We start from the raw sequence: 22,511 nt of genomic DNA, 5'->3' as shown, positions 1-22,511 counted from the left end.
GGACAGGACACAGTTTATGAGATTCTAGATCTAAGATTCCCTGTTTGAAAAATCTAAAATTATAAGATTCATCCGTTGAAAATAGTTGCAGTTTCCATGTGTTTGAGCTTCGGCATGATTCCATCTTGCCAAGTAGCATTGTATGGGTAGTTTTAGGTAGTTGAGCAGGCTAGCTGGTTCAGCCCTATAAAAGATCCATAACCAATATTTAAAAGTTAGAGTCCAAAGTTTTATTTCAATCACAGATTGGCCTGTTTCTGAACAGATTACAAAATAAGGAACACAGTTGGGGTTTCCTAAAAGTTGTCACAGAAATGCAGCCTGGATATTTTCTATTTTTTGGTTCAGAGCATTAATCCACAGAGGGATACCATACAAAATTTATGATAGTGTTTTAGCATTAAAAGCTCTGATTGCAGCAGGCAAACATTGGTTATCTTTTTTATAATAAAACTGTTTAATTTGAGATGAAGAACAACTAGCTATATTTATTATTCTGTCATGGTGAACTGCCCATTTGAGATTGTAATTAAAGGTTATGCCCAAATATTTAAAGCATTTGGATTGCTCAATTTCCTCCTTATCATTTTTGTGGTCGCCAACTTTTAGAAAAGACCACAACCATAGATTTTGAATAGTTTATAGCAAGTGAGTTAAGCTGGCAGTAGTTGTTAAAAGCTTTCAGGTATCGCTGCAGGCCAACTCTTGTGCAGGAAAGTATAGCTGTATCATCAGCATACAATAATATTGGGACCCATTTAACTTAGGCGGGTGCCCATTTATGGAACTAAGATATTGTGCCATATAATTTAAGAAAAGATTAAAAAGATGTGGGGCTAACACGCACCCTTGTTTAACTCCTTTACAAAGTGGTATTTTTTCAGTTAGGTGTCCTATAGATGAGAATTTTACCTGGCAAGTTGTATTTGTATGTAAATAATAGGTTTAACAGACGGGGATCTATATTAAGATCCTTTAGTTTATTCCATAGTTTGTTTCTGTCCACAGAGTCGAATGCATTCTTCAGATCTGTAAAAGCTATGTAGAGCTTCCCCTTTCTTGTATTCATGCATTTGTCGGCCAGAAAAGCCAATGTGACTCAATGATCAATAGATGATTTTTTTTTAAAAAAAAACCTATTTGCTCTAGGCCAATAATGTTTTCCGAATGTATCCAATCTGTCAGCTGACATTCTAAATATTTGGCATATAGTTTGCCCATAATGGATAATAAACTAATGGGGTGAAAATTCTCGGGAAGATTTAAATTACCTTTTTTATAGATGGGACCAATTATGGAGTTAAGCCAGGAATCTGGGACAGTTCCGTAATGGTCAATTAATGTAAATAGGTTGACCAAAGGCTCAGACCACCTGACTGCAAATTTAAAAAAAATCTCAGCAGGGAGACCATCAGGACCTGGTGCTTTGCCAACTTTTAAACCATCTATTAACTCAATGATTTTGTCAGGTTCAACAAGAGGCCAAACAGGAAGATCAGAAAATACAGAAGCATCTATAACAGTAGAGGGGACAACTTGATCTTCAAAGATTGTAGAATAATGGTCAACCCATGTTTGTGGAGAAATGTTAGGGTTGGCAAATGCTTTAGGCTTCATGCTGTCTGAAACTAATCTCCAAAAGGATTTACTATCATTAGATTTTATGGCGTAAAGGAATTGGTCCCAATTATGTTGAAAATACTTTTTCTTCTTATTTGCAATTACCTCTAAGAAGGATTTCTTACATTCTAAATAGTCATGTAGCTTCTGTGGATCTCTACCGTATTGGGCTTCCTTAAATAAGGCTCTTAATTTCTTTTTCCAAGAATAGCAGTCCTGGTCAAACCATTTGGACATATTAGGACTACCTAATTTCACCACCTCAGTTTAGAGCTGCAAAGATTAATCAGCAAGGAAAGTTCAAATAGGGCTTCAGCAACTGTATTTGAATTTGTAATTGCCCCGCCTCGGTGGGGTAGGGCGGGATATAAATTGAATAAAAATAAAATAAATAAATTGCCATTCCTAATTTTTTAAACCTCCCATAATTAAAAAGAGCAATGAAATATCTTTCTTGAGATAAAGACCACTTTATCCTTTTCATGACCTCACAAGAAACGTTTTCATTTTGCGATGGTATAGAGTTAACTCCCCTTGGGTTCATCTTTAAGCCAAAAACTAAGGGAAGATGGTCACTTTCAGTATGCAGTTCTATGGGAATGTTGTTAATAAATGGGAATAGATTTGGTGAGCATAGACAATAATCTATCACACTGCAACCATGAGAGGATACAAATGTAAATTCACTGGTGGTCGGAAATTGGGGGAGTCCATTAACTATTTGGACATCATGTTTGATACAAAATTTTAGTAGGCTTAAACCAGCCTTTGTTAAGTAGTGTATCCTTGGAATGGTACATCAGCTGAAGCTGTAGAGGTAAGGTCTTTATGTCCTCATATCCCAAGGAGGAGATCCATTTTTTATTATCAGAGCCAATTTGGGCCTTCAGATCACCCACAATCATAATCTGGGCTAAAGAGTACTGCCTGGATATAGACAAAATGTATTCAGAACGTTTCTCCCAATAAGCAGTTAACTATAGTTCATCATTAGAGAATGGAATGTCCACATTAACCGTGATTAGATGAAATGCACAGGAACATTCAGAGCAACCAGATTTTTAAAATGCCAAATCCTCACCCCGACCTTCTTTTTCTGACTCTTTCAACATGGACACAATGACGGCCCAGCCTGAGACACAGTCCTTGCAGTGCAATGGCTGTATCTTCAATGATTCGCAGAAGTCATTGGATCAGATAACAAGGATAGAGTGACTAACAAAGGAACTGGGAATTTACGATGCGTTTCCTGGAACATAGCAGGCTGGAGAAACAAACTGTCTGATTTAGATTTTATTAATGTCCTAAAATCTTTTGATTGTATCTTTTTACAGGAAACATGGTCTACAGAAATGCTAAACTTTGCAGATTTTAGAGTTTTTAATCTTCCTGCTTACAGAATTCACTCAAAAGGCCGATGTAAAGTGGGTTTAGCAATTTTGGTGAAATCCAATTTACAAGTCAGGGTATCTGCTTTTAGTTCCTGTCCACCTGTATTTTATTTCTTTATTACATTAAGCTTCTATCCCGCCCTTCCCGCAAGCAGACTCAGGGCGGCTCATGGGCTGTAGCCCATGCATTGTTGTTGTCATTTACTGCACTTCATCTAATTACCTTCCTTGAATATTCAAGACATGAGAAGATATGGCTGGATCAAAGTAGTGACTAAAGACTTCTTACTGATAGCAAATCCATTGAAGCGTAGTGTATATCTGAAAGTAGCCTACAAAAATGTTTTTTTGCTCCTCTGATTCAACTTACTTCGTTGATGGTAACTGCTTGGCAGCCTACAGGTAATTTGGTGCCCCATCCAGCTCTTGTTTAACAGATATCCACATCACATATGAGCCTTAAGAGGGTCGCAAAGAGTCGGACTCGACTGTGCGACTGCAAAAAGGCACATTTGTTAGCCTGTGAATAAAAGTTGGCTCTTGGACAAGCATTGGAATGCAGCTGCCATTTTCCTTGTTATGCAAGTCCTGTCATGTTTTTCTGCATTTAGAAACTGGGAACCAAGGTTGACTTCAATACTGTGTACACATGCTATAGTTAAGCAGCCACTGTGGAAGCTCTCAAATGCTAAGCTCAATCCAGACGTTATATTAAACCACAGTTAAAAGAGCTTAATTATGGTTTGGTATGACTTCTGAATTTCATAGACTATGGACTGCTGACAGCTGACACGAATTGGAAATCCTTGTTTGAAGGAAGGTTACAAATCAAAACTTGTGTTAACTGTGGTTCTGAGTGATGTCCAGACTGACCGGTTATGATTTACAACTGATACTCCTCCACTAGAGGAGACAAGAGTGAATTTATGACCATGAAAGTTTAGCAGATGAAAATGAAGGCAGCTATAAGCCGGGCTTTTTTTGTAGCATGAACTCCTTTGCATATTAGGCCACACACCCCTGATGTAGCCAATCCTCGTGGAGCTCACAGTAGGCCCTGTAAACTCTTGGAAAGTGGCCCTGTGGTGCAGAGTGGTAAAGCAGCAGTATTGCAGTACTGTGGTCTGAACTCTCTGCTCACGACCTGAGTTCGATTCTGGCAGAAGTTGGATTCAGGTAGCTGGCTCAGGTTGACTCAGCCTTCCATCCTTCCGAGGTCAGTAAAATGAGTACCCAGCTTGCTGGGGGGGGGGGGGAGTGCAGATGACTGGGGAAGGCAATGGCAAACCACCCTGTGAAAAGTCTATCATGAAAACCTTGTGAAAACAACATCACCCCAGAGTTGGAAATGTCTGGTGCTTGCACAGGGGTCCTTTCCTTTGCCAAATTCTTGGCTACATCAGGTGTGTGGCCTAATATGTAAAGGAGTTTCTGCTACAAAAAAAGCGCTGCTTAAGACATAATATGCCCGGTGTATATTTGTATATTTGTAAGCTTAAACTGTGGTTGGTGCAAATTGTGGCTAGGCTGTGTGCAGTGGTTTCCAGCACAATCCCATGCCTGTTAACTTAGAAGTCTGTTGTGTTCTATTGTGTTCAGGGTTGAATCATTAATATTCAAGGTTCAATGACTAGCTGTTGGTAGAAACTTGTAAAATACAAGAGATTTTGCAGAGGAGGCTGTTGGATTTTCATCGGCTTAGGCCACTGTGCCGGCCTCTGCAGTCGGACCCAGAGCAGTTTAGTCCTGGATGGAGATAATATTGGTGTGTAGTCTGAAGTAATTAATTCAATTATTTAGTTTTATGCTGCTGCTCTTTATCCTGCTAATTTTGTTTTAGTTTCCCCCCCGTTGTTTTAATCCCTGTAAATTGCCTCAGGAGATTTTAGCTGGAAGTGTAGGATAAAACTGTTACAAAAATAAGTAGGGAGAAATTTGCTAAAGATCAGTCTGTGTTAAGACGATTTTGTGATGTCTTTCCATTGTGACTTTTTTTTTTTTGCTGTTGTTCCACGCAACATATATATTTGATAGCTACTGACTTAGTAACAAAATATATTCAGGGTGTCATAAAGACCTTGAAAGTCAAGTTCTATGTATGGTCAGGTATTCCTGCTGTTTAGCAGAGTGGAAATATTTGTTGTTCAAGTGTAGAACACAGATTGAGACCATTTCATGACAAATAGGTTGTAGGTAATCAGCTACTCTACTCTATATTTCTCTTTTGTGAGCGTGTGGGAATGTTGGGTGCGCTTCTGACAGGTATGTCACATGCTGCGGTCCTGTGTACTTTCTGCAGTTGCCCTGGAGATGTCCCTGCAGTGCTGTTTAACCTTCATTTTCTCAAACAGGTAGAAATATGACAGTGTTGCTTTAAGATTTATGTCTTGAGAGACCCCCCAGGGTTCGTGATGGTCAGAAAGCCACACAAGACTGCTGCAGCCACCTTTCTGTCTTGTTGCTTGATTAAAACACTAACTTTCCAGTTAGCCTTAGTTTAAGTAACAGTCTGCTGTGTTGTGTGTCAGATGGTTGTGTTTTTTTGGCGTTCTCAAAGGATGGTTATCTCACTTGTACTGGCTTCAGTGCATCTGTGGCTTGGTGGCACATCGTGCAGAAAACCACACATCACTTCACCCTGACTGAGAAGTCAGGCACCTTGGAGCAAAAACGAAGTACAATGACGCACTTCCTTTAAAATAATTTTTTTAAGCTAGCCTGTTACAACTACAGATGTGTAAAGTTGTAAATTCTCAGTGTTTTGCCCACTCAAGCATTTGTGGGTTTGATGTTCTCAACACACTTTTCAAAGGCACTTTGTTTTTGTTCACACTAACCCTTAAAGCTGCTTACTGTATACATATCTTAAGCAAGCCCTGTGACAGAATATCAAGCTTGTCCTTTATTTCAAGAAAACATTTGTTAGAGAAAGTTAGCATTAGGTATGGTTGGTGGGTGTTAGTGTCTTCTGCCATTCATAAGCATCTGCTATATCTAATTTGTTTTGTGGGTATGACTGGGTGGCTTTTCATAGTCCATTTGGATGCATTTTAGTGCAATTTAAATAAGTGTTTCATGTTAAGCATACCTTTTATATATGTATGTGTCTCTTTTTTTGACTCAGTACAGTGAAAAATATAGAACAGATGTGGCTTGTAACTGGCAGAAAGCTGCAAATGTCATTCTGGAGATTTCTGTATCTTAAAATAGATCTAAACACCATACTTGAATCTTATTACTGTGAAAAGAGTTTCCCCTTTGCCTCTACAGTAAATACAGGTCTTCAGCTGTTCCTCTTTTGGTTACTGTCCTAGGTAAACCACATTTGAAAGCTTTCCTTGGTGGGTTCTTGGGGCTTAAAGCATCCTTGAGAAAATAGCTTAATGATTTCAGTTGTCCTGACCAAAGCAAACAGAGTCCAGCAAGTGACGCCACATTAAGATTCATAACTTAATTTCCTCACTTTGCAGACCTCTACAAGCCAAGCTATCTTTCACCTCCAGTCTGGCATTTGTCAACTTTTTCGAGAGACACTCATTTGCAAGGGCTTTGTGGAAATTCAGACTCCAAAGATTATTTCAGGTAAGAACGTCATTCTTTACAATGAATTGCAGTTGATGGCAAAGTGAGCTAAATGTTACCATACCAGAAAGCATTAATTGATTTTTAAGTAATTCACCACACAAAAAATGTCCTGAACTCTTTGCTTTTCAGCTGCCAGTGAAGGTGGTGCCAATGTGTTTACTGTCTCCTACTTCAAAAGCAGTGCCTACTTGGCTCAGTCCCCACAGCTTTACAAGCAGATGTGTATTTGTGCTGACTTTGACAAGGTTTTCTGCATTGGGCCAGGTAAGGGTGACTGGTTTGTTTTGCCTTAGTTACAAACACTGCTAAAGCAACAGACACACAGCAAGAGCTCTAGGAAAACCCCAGACAACTGTGCTAATGCAATCAAGACCACAATATAGTTCATTCTCCGGTGGTCCCTAGTAGTGGGACAGTCCAAAATTGTCGGGAGTAGGCTCCTCCTCCGGAAACGGGGTCGTTGATCGTTTGATCTGGCCTGGGGGGGGGCGCTCCGTTGGAAACTCTCCAGTCCAAACGGCCCTGTTATGAGACAGGATGTGTTCGTCATGCGTCAGAGCACAGTGATCCGAGACCCGACCACGCACCAGGGGATGTTGTGCACCATCCAACATCTACTGGACATCAGGGCTATAGAACCCGTATCTGTGACTCAGAGGGGTCAAGGGGTGTATTCCATTTTATTCCTGGTGCCAAAGAAGAATGGTGATGCCCGGGCCATTCTAGACTTAAAATGGGTAAATTGATTTGTAAAAACCAAAAAGTTTCAGATGGAGACGTTGTGTTCCATTCTATTGGCAGTTCAAGAACGAGAATACCTGACGTCCATTGATCTGTCCGAGGCGTATTTGCATGCTCCCATTCGACCAAGTCACAGACAGTTCCTCAGGTTTGCGTACGATGGGAAGCAGTTCCAGTACCAGGCTTTGCCATTTGGGCTAAGTCTTCCCCGCGAGTGTTTACAAAGATCCTGGTGACTTTGGTTGCTCATTTACGGATGGGGGCATGGCTCTTCATCCATATCTGGACGCTCTCTTAATCAGGGCCCCTTCCTTCCGGCAGAGCCTGGAGGACACCAATCGGACTATTCAGATACTGCAGGACCATGGTTTCGTGGTCAACAGGACAAAGAGCAACCTTATTCCAATGCAAGAGATAGTGCATCTGGGTGTCCTGATCAATACTCAGAGGCACAAAGTGTTTTTGTCAAAAGTACAACAGGTGAATCTCAGATCCTTGTTGGAGGAGGTATTGTTCCTGAATCGGGTGCCTGTGATGACTCTAGCAAAGCTTTTAGGGGTTGTGGTGTCGTGCCAGGATGTACTGTCTTGGGCGCGTTTCCACCTACGGCCCTTACAGTGCTTTCTGATGCATTATCAGCATGTGATAGCTCGCAAGCTGCACAAGCTAGTGTTTCTTCCACCGGAGCTGCGGACACAACTTCAGTGGTGGCTGGAACCATCCCGTTTTCAGCAAGGAGTGTCAATGAAGGAGCCACAGAGGATAGTGGTAACTACAGACTCCAGCCTCTCTGGCTGGGGAGCGCATTCTCAAGGGATGATGATTCAAGGTCGGTGGTCCCTGATGGAGTCCCTACAGAGCATTAACCTGCTGGAGCTGAGGGCAATTCGTCTGGGGTTGTTACGTTTTCAGACGATACTGCAGGGGAGTCACATGTTAGTGAAGACAGACAACGTGATAGCCAAAGCTTATGTCAACCGGCAAGGCGGGACCAGAATCAGGAAACTGTGCAGCGAGGCCAACAGTTTACTGGATTAGGCAGAGAAGTGTCTGTTATCCATAAAGGCGATTCATGTAGCTGGGAAGGACTACGGGCTGGCAGACTGGCTCAGCAGACAGAGGCTGGATCAGATGGAATGGTCACTGGACAAGGCGGTGTTCCAGTCTCTTCAGCGCAGATATGGCAGAGTGACTGTGAATTTGTTTGCAACTGTGGACAATCGTCAAGTGCGACTGTTTTTTGCCAAACAGAAGGACGATCAGGCAGAGGGCATAGACACTCTCAACTGCGATAGGGCGGACAGTCTTCTGTACGCCTTCCCACCACTGCAGCTGATTCCCCGGTTGGTTCACAAGATTCTTCAGCAAACAGCGAAGCTGGTCCTGGTTGCTCCCTTCTGGCCAAGACGGGGGTGGTTTCAAGACCTCATGCGGCTGTCGACGGAGAAGCCTTGGCGTCTCCCAGCATCTGAGGCATTGCTGAGACAAGGGACAGTTTGCCATCCTCAGCCGGACATGTTACAGTTAACTGCATGGAGGTTGAGCGGTCGCAGTTAGTTAAGTTGGGGTTTGACAAATCTGTGATTGACACTATGTTGGCATCCAGAAAATGTTCTACCACTCGGGTATATAATAACACTTGGCGTGTCTTTTCCAGCTGGTGTGTGGAAAGGGGTTGAGATCCCTTCAAGTTACCAGTTCGGAAGCTGCTGCGGTTCTTGCAAGAGGGCCTGGATAAGGGGTTGGCTACTAATACCCTTTGTAGGCAGGTGGCAGCTATTTCTGCTGTTCGTGGAGCTAAAAAAGGGGGTTCCTTGACATTGCATCCGCATGTTAAGCGTTTTTTGAGGGGGGTGTCCCTGTTGAATCCCCCTACTGCACATAGGTTTCCTACATGGAAGTTAAATGTGGTGCTGAAGGCGTTGTATCATGCACCTTTTGAGCCCATGGCTACTTGTAGCCTGAAGAATCTTACCCTTAAAACGCTGTTTTTAGTTGGGATTACCTCTTGGGGAGGGGAGGGGTGGGCTCCCTCTTGGGTATCCTGCCCCCCCAGGGAAAGTGTACGCGCAATACATAGCCTCTCCTCTCCCGGTGTAGTGAACGCCGCGTGGTCACTGTCCGGCTATGCCTGGCAGATGGTCACTGCAATGGCCTCTCCTGCATTACTGCATCCGTGGCAACACCTTCCCGCTGGTCCCCCCCCCCCCCCCCCCGTTTCTCACATAGTTTGCCACGTCATGGTGCGACCGAATGTTTGGCGGTATAACCGGATGGGCAGGCTGGGCTCACCAACCTCGCCAGCCAAGAGAAGGAAAACTCTAACATCAAACCCGGGCAGATAGAGCTCGTTAATGTAACACCTACACCTGGAGGACTCGCTGCCGGCATCCCGGCTTACTGGGCCATGGCAGATGATCCCAAGGTGAAAGGGTGGAGCCAGTACCGCGCACACTGTGCTTCACCTAAAAATTCCTCTGCACAGGCCTAAAGGGCATATCCACATCCACAACCCACAACACACCAAGTCCTGCAGCGATGGGCAAGGGGCGAAACGGCAGGTGGAAGATGTCACTGGAAGCCGCAGTCCCGATCCTGCATGTAGGCGGTTCAGGGTATTGGTCGCCTGATGCTGACCCGGAGACGAAAGCATTTTTCGGCAGCACCCTGAACGACCAAGCAGCCTTATCTAGGGACAGCACTGCTTGCTCCACACGGCCTAGAAAAGGTGGCCTAAACAAAGCTCGTCTCCTCCACCCCAGTTGGCTACCCATGGTCAACGGGCATCCTTACTTGCGGTCGAAAAATAACAACAAAGAAAAGGCATGCACCTGCCTCACAAAGTGTGCAAAGAGTAAAGCTTGCGTGTTGGAACATCAGAACCATGCTTGACACAGTAGACAGTGGTCGCCCTGAACGACGCTCTGCTCTAGTTGCCCACGAACTTCTCAGGTTGAATATCGACATAGCAGCTCTCAGTGAGGTCCGTTTCCCTGAGGAAGGTAGTCTTCAAGAACACGGTGCTGGCTATACCCTCTACTGGTCGGGTAAGTCAAAGGCTGAGAGCCGCCTTTCTGGCGTTGGCTTCATGGTCAGGAACTCCATTGCCTCCAAACTCGAAAACCTGCCAACAGGTCACTCAGATCGCATCATGTCCATGCGCCTCCCACTTCAAAACAAGCAACATGCAACACTCTTCAGTGTTTATGCCCCAACCCTTCAAGCAGATCCTGCAGAAAAGAACAAGTTCTATGCTGATCTACGCAACCTCGTACGGAAGACCCCTACAGAGGACAAGGTGATCATCCTTGGCAACTTCAATGCCAGAGTAGGTAAAGACTCGGAAGCCTGGAAATGAGTACTTGGCAAACACGGCATTGGCAACTGCAATGATAACGGGCACCTCCTGCTAGAATTCTGCACGGAGCACCAGCTCACCATCACCAACACTATCTTTCAGCAGAAAAACAGCCTGAAGACAACCTGGATGCACCCACGGTCCAAGCACTGGCACCTTATCGACTACATTCTGGTGCGCCAGAGAGACCTTCGAGATGTCTTACACACCCGAGTAATGCCCAGTGCGGAATGTCATACGGATCATCGTCTTGTACGCTGCAATCTCCATCTTCACTTTAAACCCACACCCAGGAGAGGAGGTATCCCTCGGAGGAAGCTTCAGGTTGGCAGCCTTCAGTCAGCCGAAGTTAAAGCTGCCTTCCAGGCAAAACTCCAGTCAAGAATTGAGGACCCCAGTTGCCCCACAGACCCTTCTCCAGAAGCACTCTGGGAACACCTAAAAACTACCATCCTGTCCACAAGGAAGAACAAGGACTGGTTTGACGAGAACAATCAAGAGATCCAAGAATTACTAGCGAAAAAGAGATCTGCCTACCAAGCACATCTTGCTCAGCCCTCCTGTCCCCGGAAAAAAGCAATCTTTCGCGCTGCATGTAGCAACCTCCAGCGCAAGCTTCGAGACATTCAGAACGAGTGGTAGACCAAGCTTGCTGAGAGAACCCAGCTGTGTGCAGACACTGGTGATTTAAGAAGGTTCTACGAAGCCCTGAAGGCAGTATATGGCCCATCATATCAGGCTCAGAGTCCCTTGCATGGTGCAGACGGACAAGTGCTCCTCACAGACAAGGCATCCATACTGAACCGGTGGTCGGAGTATTTTCAGGTTCTCTTCAGTGCCAACTGCGTAGTTCAAGATTCAGCAATCCACCTCACCCCACTTCAACCAGTGAAAACAGAGTTGGATGAGATCCCCACCCTAGAAGAGACTGTTAAAGCCATCAAGCAACTGAAAAGTGGCAAGGCAGCGGGAGTTGATGGAATCCCACCAGAGATCTGGAAGCATGGGGGCACAGTACTACATAGCACACTTCACAAAGTACTTGTCACCTGCTGGGAACAAGGCAAACAGACTTCTGCGATGCAGTCATCATCACTCTACACAAGAACAAAGGGGAAAAGTCAAACTGCTCCAACTACCGGGGGATAACCCTGCTCTCCATCGCAGGCAAAATCCTTGCCAGAATACTCCTGAACAGACTGGTGCCCACCATTGCAGAAGAACTCCTCCCAGAGAGCCAGTGCGGCTTCCGAGCTAACAGGAGCACCACCGACATGGTATTTGTTCTCAGGCAGCTCCAAGAGAAATGCAGGGAACAGAACAAGGGTCTATATGTGACTTTTGTCAACCTTACCAAAGCTTTCGATACCGTTAGCAGGAAAGGCCTGTGGCAAATCTTGGAACGTTTAGGATGTCCCCCAAGGTTCCTCAGCATGATCATCCAGCTACATGAAGACCAGCGAGGCCAAGTCAGACACTGCAACGACCTCTCGGAGCCCTTCCCAATAGGCACAGGTGTAAAGCAAGGCTGCGTTCTCACGCCAACTCTCTTTACAATCTTCTTTAGCATGATGCTTCAAAGAGCCGCAGTAGATCTAAATGATGACGATGGTGTCTACATCCGCTATCGCACTGATGGCAGCCTGTTCAACCTGAGGCGACTAAAGGCCCACTCCAAGACAATGGAAAAACTCATCCGAGAGCTACTATTTGCTGATGATGCTGCACTCGTCTCCCACTCGGTATCAGCTCTGCAGCATATGACGTCCTGCTTTGCAGAGGCTGCCAAGCTATTCGGCCTAGAAGTTAGTCTGAAGAAGACAGAAGTTCTCCACCAGCCTGCACCCCAGGAAGACCTTCCCTGCATCACTGTGGGTGAATCAGTTCTGAAGACAGTCCAGCAGTTCAGCTACCTGGGGTGCATCATCTCCTCAGATGCTAAGATCGACAAGGAGATTGACAACAGGCTGGCAAAAGCAAACCGTGTCTTTGGCCGACTGCACAAAAGAGTGTGGAGCAACAAGCATCTGAAAAAAGGCACAAAGATCAATGTTTACAAAGCGGTTGTGATGACAACCCTCATCTACGGCTCCAAATCGTGGGTTTTATACCGTCATCACCTGCGACTCCTTGTGCACTTTCATCAGCGCTGCCTTCGCACCATCCTCAACATCCACTGGAGTGACTTTGTGACCAACACTGAAGTCCTTAAGAGGGCAGAGGTTACAAGCATCGAGGCACTGCTGTTGAAGACGCAGCTGCGCTGGGCAGGGCATATTTCTAGGATGGAAAACCACCGCCTTCCCAAGATTGCTCTGTATGGCGAACTTTCCACCGGCCATCGAAATAGAGGGGCACCAAAGAAGAGGTACAAGGACTCCTTGAAGAAATCCCTTGGCACCTGTCGCATCAACCATCACCAGTGGTCTGACCTAGCCTCAGATCGCAAAGCATGGAGGCACACCATCCACCAGGCTGTCTCTTCCTTTGAGAACGCACGCATAGCTGGTCTTGAGGACAAAAGGAGATTGAGGAAGAATCGCACTGCTACAGCACCAACCCCAAATCAGACCTTTCCCTGCAGCCATTGTGGCCAGATCTGCCTGTCCTGCATTGGTCTTGTCAGCCACCAGCGAGCCTGCAGCAGACGTGGACTACTGCACCCTTCTTAAATCTTCGTTCGTGAAGTCAATCCGAGAGAGAGAGAGACCTCTGCTCGCAGGGTATCTGAGTTGCAGGCTCTGTTTGTGGATAAAGATCTTGGTACCTTTCATGAGGACAGGGTAGTGTTGAGACCTGATCCGACATTTATTCCTAAAGTGAATTCAGTTTTTCACCGGTCTCAGGACTTGGTCTTACCCTCATTCTGTCCCAATCCCAAGCATGAGAAGGAAAAGGAGTGGCATCGGTTAGAGGTTAAGTGTGCCTTGAGTTTTTATATAGACAGAACCAAGGACTTTAGGAGGTCAGAGTCCTTGTTTGTTTCCTTTAATTCACCCTCTTTGGGAAAACCAGTTACGTCTTTGACCCTGAGCAGGTGGTTGGGGCAATGTATTTCTGCAGCATACACAGCATCAGGGTTGGAGCCTCCAGGAGGAATTACGGCTCATTCCTTACGAGGAGCGGCCACATCTGCAGTGTACAAGTCTTTCTCGTCCCTGGAAGGCATTTGTAGGGCAACCATCTGGAGTTCTGCTCATTCGTTCACCAGGCATTATAAGGTGGATAGGTGGGCATCCGCCGAAGCGGCTTTTGGCCACAGGGTGTTACAACAGGTTCTACATTGAATGTAGTGGGTACATATTGCTTTTGTATGTCCCAACAGTTTCGGACCGTCCCACTCCAGGACCTCCGAGAAGGAAGCTTCACGGTAAGAGCTTCCAATCTTCCGATTCATTTGTCTGATTATTAAAAATAATTATGAAACCTATATACATGGGACATTACATAACATGAAAGTAACCAGACTATGCAAAAATGCGCTTCATAAAAAGTGTGCAGGTGGATCAAGATAGATATCATCACCAAAAAAAAGGAAACTAAGCCTCAAATCTTAAAAAGGCATCTTAGTATGCAGGGATTGTACATCCATGGTGGCCAGCATCGCATCTGCAGTTATACTGAAACATTCTGTCTTTTAAATAAAATCAGGGGTGTCACGTATGTAGCTGGATATTTCAGGAGCAAATGGTTTCAAATAATAGTCAATAAACTTGGACAAGGGTTCTAACAGGTGCCCTTGAATTTTTTGTTATACAGAAGGTTGAAAACAAACAGTACAAACCACTAGATTTACAAAGGGTGTTAATGGGGAAAAAAAGCATTGTGGATTTTTTTATTGAAATCAGTAGAACCTGGGAGATTGAGCCAAACAAATTACCTGTCTTGTTTTTGTGTTTGTATGACACGTTGGTCTTTAAATGCTGTTGAATTATTTCCTTTGGGACTGTCTCTTTAAATATCTCATGGGCTACACCCTGGCAAGCAAGTTAAAATGGTCAGTTTGTCATAGATGCTTGAGTGTGTACCTGTAAGAAATTTTTGCCGAGATTTGGAAGCTTTGTGTGCTGAGTTTGTAATCCAGACTATTCTGGTATGTGTAACAGCTTGCTTTTCTACAGGCATGATCAGAGTGTGGCTCTCTCTTTGCACATTTATTGTCAGAATGCTGCTATATATTTTTAGGCTCTTGATAAAGCAGTGGCTTTAACTGATGGCTGTGAAACACGGGATGGAGTAAGCTGGCAAATGCATTTATGGAAGTAAGTTTTCATACAACACTTTTCAAGAGGACAGACTTGGAGTGAAGAAGACCATAGATGGTGACTGTGTAATTGCAAATTCTGAACATTTGATGTCTTTACCAGTGGAATTCCTGCAGTTTCTGATAGACTGAAATCTCTATGAAGGACATCTTTGCACAGTCTGGTTTCTTTCATGTTATGTAATGTCCCGTGTATATCGGTTTCATAATTGTTCTTAATTAATTTATCTATATTATGGTCTTGATTGCAGTAGCACAGTTGTTTGGGGTTTTCTTAGTTACAAATGCAGCAGCCATGATGCTGGAGGGGGGGATGCACTCAGTGTTGGAGCTGCACAAGGAGCGAGGCCTGCAAATCCTTCCCCCTCTAATCTGCAAACCAAACAGAAGTTTGACAAAACAGCTGCTCATCCATTTGGCCACCTTAACAGAGCTTGCAGGTGGAACAAACACATTCAGCGGGAACCAGAACCAGGAGCAGAGCAATGCTGCCCTCCACTGGCCATTGCAATATAATACAGCAGCTGGCCCTGGAGTGATTGGCATGCATGCCAGTGACTTTACTGCAAAAGAGATCCACAGAATGGACCATGTGAAACCAAAACAAAAAAACTGTGAATATAAATAACTAATGAACTGTATTAGAATTTATAAAGAATACTTTGCAAAAATTCATGAATTTTTTTGCAAAAGTATTTATTTATTTGTTTGTTTATTTTAGGCAATTTATGGTCCTCCCTTTCTCACAGAAGGGCTCAGGGCAGATCACAACATTCTAAAAACTATAAAAATAACAGTTAAAACCAGAGTGATGGGAACAATTTGACAGATCATGACAAAATGATGAATTGCAGCTCAGTTGGTAACATATGATATGAACCAAAGATAGTAAATAAAATAAATTTATATGCCAGCAGAGGTCGATTGCCACATAGGGCCAGTCTGTGGAGTAGGATGCCCGCTGCCTCAACCAAAGGCCTGGCGGAATAGCTCCATTTTACAGGCCCTGCAGAAAGATAACAATTCTGTGAGGACCTGGATCTCTAGAGGGTGCTGATTCCACCAGACTGGGGCCAAGGCCGAAAAGGCCCTGGTTGAGGCAAGACGGGTGTGCTGCGGGCCAGGGACGGTCAGCAGGTGTTGTGTGCTGGATTGTAGTGATTTCCGGGGCACATAAGGGGAGAGGCTGTTCCATAGATATGTCGCTCCCAGGCCATGTAAGGCTTTAAAAGTCAAAACTTAAACCTTGAAACGGATTCAGTACTCAATTGGTAGCCAATGCAGTTGACATACCACCGGCTGGATGTGTGCCCGGAAAGGCACTGTTATCAACAGCTGAGCTGCTGCATTATAAAGTCTAATATAGTTCATCAGTTATTCCATTCATGGGTTTTGGTTTGACAATTACTTTACTGCAGGCGTACTAAAGTGGACCTACAAAATGGCAGGAGGTTTATTAATATATATTTCTGGAAATCAGTGCACACTAAGCCATGCATTTTTATATTCTGATTTTCACAATGTATTGATTCTTTTGTTAGCAGTAGAAGTGTTACATGCTGTTTCTGCTCTCTCCCCAACAATACAGAAGCATTTGAACTGTAAGTTATCCAGGGCCATGCAACTCTTCACACAGTCTTCACACACAGTTCTCTCCCACATTGCAACTGTATATAGAAACCACATGTCACACACACCCCGTCAAGGGAGAGAAATTGTGCACACGGCACCAGCGTGGAATCCCTGGCTCATAGTGTCGTAAGGGGGAGAGGCTGGCTGTGGCCTTCCACTATGGCGCTGCTTTGAGTAACATGGACTGGAGCTGTTTGCAAGACAGACTATTTAAGGCAGCTTTTTGTCCTCTTCTTGGCTTAATGCTTTGACTTGTGGTTGCAGAGCTATTTGCCCCTGCAGTCAGAAGAAAAGTGTTGGGTTAACAAAAGTTCAAATGGCGGGGGCAAACTAACTTGTCATCCAAACCCCTCCCCTGCTCTGTATCAGGCACGTGCCCCAGGCAGGAGCCATCTGACCAGCACAGCAAAAGGAGGGGGTCACCCCAGAATTCCTCCCCAGAGCCACACAACTCAAGGGGCTTAATGCTTGATTTGTGGTTGCAGAACTGTTTGGTGGAATTGATTCCTGCAGCCCATGATGCCAGTGACTTGAGTCTCATGCATCCAGACCATTACAGCACTGCCATGAACAATGGAGTCTGAATCTATAACACATACTTAAGTCCTTTGCTTAGTGCACAAGCCTAGAGTATAGAGAAAATTACAAACCAGCTGCTGTAGAGAAATCTCACCAATGTCTCGTTGAAGTCTGTAGGGCTGCTGTTTCACTTCTTTATAACATCTGGTTTTCAGACTACCCTGGTCAAAACCAACCTTTTTGTCTCTTGTTTCTGTCAGTATTTAACTTGCCATGATTTTTAAATTTACTTCTGAGGGAGGAGGGGCTGTGGTTCAGTGGTAGAGCAGCTGTTTGGCACGCAGAAGGTCCCCGGTTCAATCCCCGGCATCCCCAGTAATGATCAGGTAGGAGGTGATGTGAAGGACTTTTGCCTGAGACCCTGGTGAGCTGCTGCCAGTCTGAGTAGACAGTAATGACTTGCATGAATCTGTGATCTGATTCAGTATAAGGCAGCCTCATGTGTTCATGAGGGTGGTAGTGAAGGTTCTGTTTTATACCTGGTTGAGCTTGAAAATTCAGGAAGGAATTGTTTCTACAGTATTATCCCTCACAGTGTTTGAAAACAGCTCCTTTCTGGTGAGCTTAAGAGGCCTGATTCAGGTAAGAGCTGCTGTGCTGTGGACTCAAACAATGCACTTGGGTGCTGTGGGGTCCCCCCACCCTTCATTTTAATTGCATGGCTAGACTTCTTTCTTTAAGATTTGTTGCATTCTTATGTTCCTAGTATTCAGAGCAGAAGATTCAAATACTCATAGACATCTGACAGAGTTTGTTGGTCTGGATATTGAAATGGCATTTGATTACCATTATCATGAAGTGGTGGATGAGATTGCAGACACTCTGGTGCAGATATTCAAAGGACTCCAAGAAAGGTAAAGGGGGCTTTTTGTTCTTACTGTAAAAGTAAAGGGATGTGAGAATGCTGTAAACAGTTTATTCAGCAAATATAGCTCATGCTTTGGAATACCCAGATAGTGTTTCTGGCCAGCCCTTGAAATTCTTCATGCACAGTCAGACTGGGGAAGTCCCAAAGCTTTGCATTCTGTGACAGGCTTACCATCTGCTAGACTGTTGACTGCTAGTGTGTGAGGGATGTCTTGAACTATGTGCAAAGCAAACATCAACCTTCTGCATCTTGTGGAAATGACTCAATATCTGACTACTATTAACCAGCAAGGTCCAGACATCTTAGTGTATTGAAAATCATGACAGATCATTCTCTACTTAAGAACTGTAGAACTCTGGTTAATCTACTGACAATAAAAGAGGCACATGTGTTTAGTCAGCCAGTGGAGTTCATTGCCAATATTTTTGATTGCATAGCTTAGGGCTGGAGACAGTGTTGGCTATGCTTGTTAATGGCACGTAGCCATGGTGACTGAGGCAGGAACTTCTCTGTTCACAGATGTCTTGTCTCAAAATAAAGAACTGAGCATGGCTATCTGTGTGTTTCATTTGTGAACTCTTGGGTATAAAACTAGCCACTGTTGGATATAGAGTACTGGGCAAGATGGACCTTTATCCTTGCAGGATAGTTTGTCATATTTTATGCACATCCAGGCCTTTTTTTGTAACGGGAACTCCTTTGCATATTAGGCCACACACCCCTGAAGTAGCCAATCCTCCAAAAGCTTACAGTAGGCCCTGTAAGAAGAGCCCTGTAAACCCTTGGAGGATTGGCTACGGGGGGGGGGGGGGGGGGGGGTTGGCCTGATATGCAAAGGAGGTCCTGCTACAAAAAAGCCCTGTGCACGCCAATAACATCCTGCAATTACTATATAAGAAAAGACGCATTGATGTGCTTTTTAACATACCTGATGTAAAAAATAAAACGCATTTCCTCTTGATGTGAAAGTTAAAAAACTAGCAAGTTATTTTTGCATGGTGCTAGAGTGAACTCTAGGGGTGAAAGATGGTATTGCTTTTTGATGTTCTCTGCTTGATATGTAGAACATTGTTTTCTCCATGTACAGGTTCCAAACTGAAATTCAGACAGTGAATAAACAGTTTCCATGTGAGCCATTTAAGTTTTTGGAGCCAACTCTGAGGCTGGAGTACCAGGAAGCTCTAGCCATGCTTCGGGAAGCTGGAGTCGAGATGGGTGAAGAAGATGATCTCAGGTATGGCTCTATTACTACAATGAGTTTGTGTCATCATCTGTGGGTGAAACACATTCTCAACTTAATTTGGACTGTATCTCTTCAAAATGAACTCCTGCATTGCCAAACTCTCACATAAATCTCAATCCTATCTTTAGGAAGTGCTGTAGATTTATACACAGGCAAGAGCATTTAAGTACTGTGGGATAAATTTCCTCTTAGAGAGAATGTCATATCTAAAAAAAACCCTGTTGCAGTCACCTCTTCCCTTCCGAGGAACACACAGGACATCTAGAGGGAGGACCTTGAGATAAATTCTAGCTCCTAGGCATGGGGAATAGACTCAGTAGGGGGTGGAGGTGGCTGAGCCTTGAGTAAGTTCTACAGCCCCTTTCCTTCTTTAATTCTTCTGAAAGCAATGAGCAGCAAAGTAGTGTGACTCCTCTTGCTCTCAGTCAGATGCCATCTAGTGAAAGACTAAATAAAATACTTACATTCACTCTGGAATATCATAGCACATTAAACTAAATCCTATGAGGGAGCAAGACAAAAATTCAAAACCTATAACGAGATAAGAATGCTAAAGATTTGCAGGAAGTGACACATATGTGAGGAAACATTAACTCACGGGTTTGTACAGAAACGAAAACTTCAGGGCACATAAACCATGAATTCAGATGTCTCTGGACTAATGTGCAGAGTATGGGAAACAAGCAGGAGGGAACTTGAAGTCCTAAAACAGGAAGGGGACTATGGCCTAATACACATTACTAAAACTGGGTGGGATGACACTCACAACTGGAATATTAGGATTGAGGGGTACAATTTATTTAAACTTATTTAAAAAGGATAAACAAGGAAGGGGGAAGGAGTAGCATTATATGTGGAGGAGGAATACAAGAATCCGAGCATCTGAAGTTGAGTTGCGAGTCTCTGGGTAGAAATAAAAAGAGTAAGAAATAATCATGATATTATGGAGGGGTTCTGCTACAGATCACCAAGCCAGGCAGAGGACTTGGATGAGACACTCCTAGAACAGATTACAAAGTTTTCCAAGAGACAGGACACAGCGGGAGATTTCAGTTACCCAGATATCTGTTGGAAGTCCAACTCTGCTACAAATGAAAGGTCAAATAAATTCCTGACTTGTCTCATTGAGAACTTAATTTTTGAAAAAGTGGAAAGGGAAACAAGGAGATCTACTATCCTGGACTTGATTCTTACTAAGAGGGAAGAACTGGTTGAAGAGGTGAAAGTGGCCACCCGGAGTAGTTGTGACCATGTAATTTTGGAATTTACAGTCTTGAGGAAGGGGAAAGCTTTACGTAGACAGGCATATAGGTTGGACTTCAGGAAAGCAAATTTTAGCAACGGGGCTGCCACGTTCAGAGCGGGGCTCATCTAAGACGTCCCCGAGAGTCTTCTCCGAGTGCCTAACTGACTGTTTCTGCTTCTCCAGGTCAGTCACCTCGGCCTCAAGGGTACGAACTCGTTCTCTAAGGACCAGGAGCTCCTTGCATTGAGCACACACCCAAGACTTCTGTCCTGTGGGCAGATAGTCATACATGTGACACTCAGTGCAAAAACACTGGAAAGCCCCCACCCCCCTGCTGGCATTCTACCTTCATGATAGCTTTTTAAAATATACAGTCCCCTTTTAAATCCTGTTTGTTTGTGTGGCTCTCCTTCTGGAGGGTCAGCTTCCTTATTGGGAGCAGAAGGAATCTGGGTTCCTGGTCCTTACAGAGCCCCCAGGCTAAGAGTTATGTCGAGCTGAGAAGGTATAGTCTCTGACTGTGGGATTTTTCTCCCTCCAAATGTCTACAAGATTTCCTTGCTTGACTAATTAAAAAAAAGATTTTGATAGTTTACCTTTGTTACCCTTCTTCCCGGATCTGTCCAAAATATTTTTAACTGTACCATTAAAGTCTCCCGTTAACATGATTTGCTTATATGTCACTTGATCAAGTTGCTGCATAATATCCTTTAAAAAAGAACCTTTTGCTCCATTAGGAGCATACAGTCCCAGTAGCAAAGTCTTCTTGTGGTTCATCATCACTTCCACTGCAATATATCTGCCATCATCATCCTTAAACATCAGTTTTGGTTCCAAATCCTGTTTTACATAAAAAAAACCACACCTCTTTTTTTCTCCTTAGACAATGAATAAAATTCTACACCCAGTTGCTTATTCCACAAATATTTATAATCCAATCGTTTGATATGTACTTCTTGTAGACAAATTATGTTACATTTTTGCTTCCCAATCCAATGAAAAGTTGCCTTTCTTTTTTGTGGTGAATTAAGTCCATTTACGTTCCAAGATAATATTTTGTAATCCATCATGGTTTTCTGTTTTAATCTGAACCTCCAAATTCTTTATTCTCCTCCAAAAACTTCTCCATCTCCTGAATGCTTGTAATGGTAATCCTCTTCCCCTTGTATTCAAAACCCAAGCCTTCTGGAAGAATCCATCTATATCTCATTTGACTCTCTCTCAGTTGATCAGTCAGTTTTTTATATAATCTTCTGTCACTTAAGACTTTCCTTGGTAATTCTTTCATAATTCTGACGTCACTGCTTTCCATAATCAACTTGCCTTCATATAGTTTACTTAGAATCCTTCCCACCAAGTCTCTTGTTACACATCTCACCACCACATCTCTTGGTAGTTTATTTTTCCTTGCATATTCTGAATTTGACCCTGTAGATATAGTCATAGAAGTGATTAGTCTCATCAGGATCATCTCCAACAAATTCAGCAATAATCCTTATTATGTATTTCCTTAAATCACCATCCTTTTCAGGCACACCTCTCACACGTATCTGATTTTCCATTAATTTACAGTCCTGCAGTACTGCTTTATCCTGCAATTTTTTAATAGTGGAATCCACTGTATTAATTCTTTCATCATGGTCTTTCACTTTCTCTTCCACCTCTTGGATTTTTTTTTATACTGCTTTGAACTCTTTACTGGGAACTTCTATATCTTTTTTTAATTCCTTCTTTTTTAATTCCTTCCTTCTTAATTCGCTTATAGAGTCTTTAATTACTTTGGACAATCTTGCTTCCATGGCATCCTTCTGTTCTTTTTTTATCAGCCTTTTTGCCCTCTTCTAGTGTCTTAGCTCTTGTCTGTAGTGGTTTTGGGGCTGACATCACTGCCTTCCCATTGTAAATATAGGCTTTACAATTGATGTCACCAAATTCTTTTTAAATTTGGTTATTACCTTTAAAGCCCTATATGGCCTGGGACCTG

At 43.7% G+C, this 22,511-nt stretch overlaps 1 protein-coding gene across 1 annotated transcript in view; it reads left to right on the top strand.

Annotated features, from left to right (window-relative positions):
• Positions 1–22,511, top strand: part of DARS1 (aspartyl-tRNA synthetase 1) — a 103,664-nt gene that overhangs the window by 55,462 nt on the left and 25,691 nt on the right. The window contains exons 8-11 of the mRNA XM_060256967.1: positions 6,482–6,593; positions 6,726–6,860; positions 17,877–18,024; positions 19,126–19,272. Coding sequence (XP_060112950.1) covers positions 6,482–6,593; positions 6,726–6,860; positions 17,877–18,024; positions 19,126–19,272 — 542 coding nt within the window. The remainder of the gene's footprint in view (positions 1–6,481; positions 6,594–6,725; positions 6,861–17,876; positions 18,025–19,125; positions 19,273–22,511) is intronic.

The sequence above is a fragment of the Heteronotia binoei genome, chromosome 16, assembly GCF_032191835.1.
Source record: "Heteronotia binoei isolate CCM8104 ecotype False Entrance Well chromosome 16, APGP_CSIRO_Hbin_v1, whole genome shotgun sequence".
In the NCBI taxonomy this organism is placed as follows: Eukaryota; Metazoa; Chordata; class Lepidosauria; order Squamata; family Gekkonidae; genus Heteronotia; species Heteronotia binoei.
Note: the sequence above shows the minus strand (reverse complement) of the source record. Positions and strands in the feature narration are given on the sequence as shown.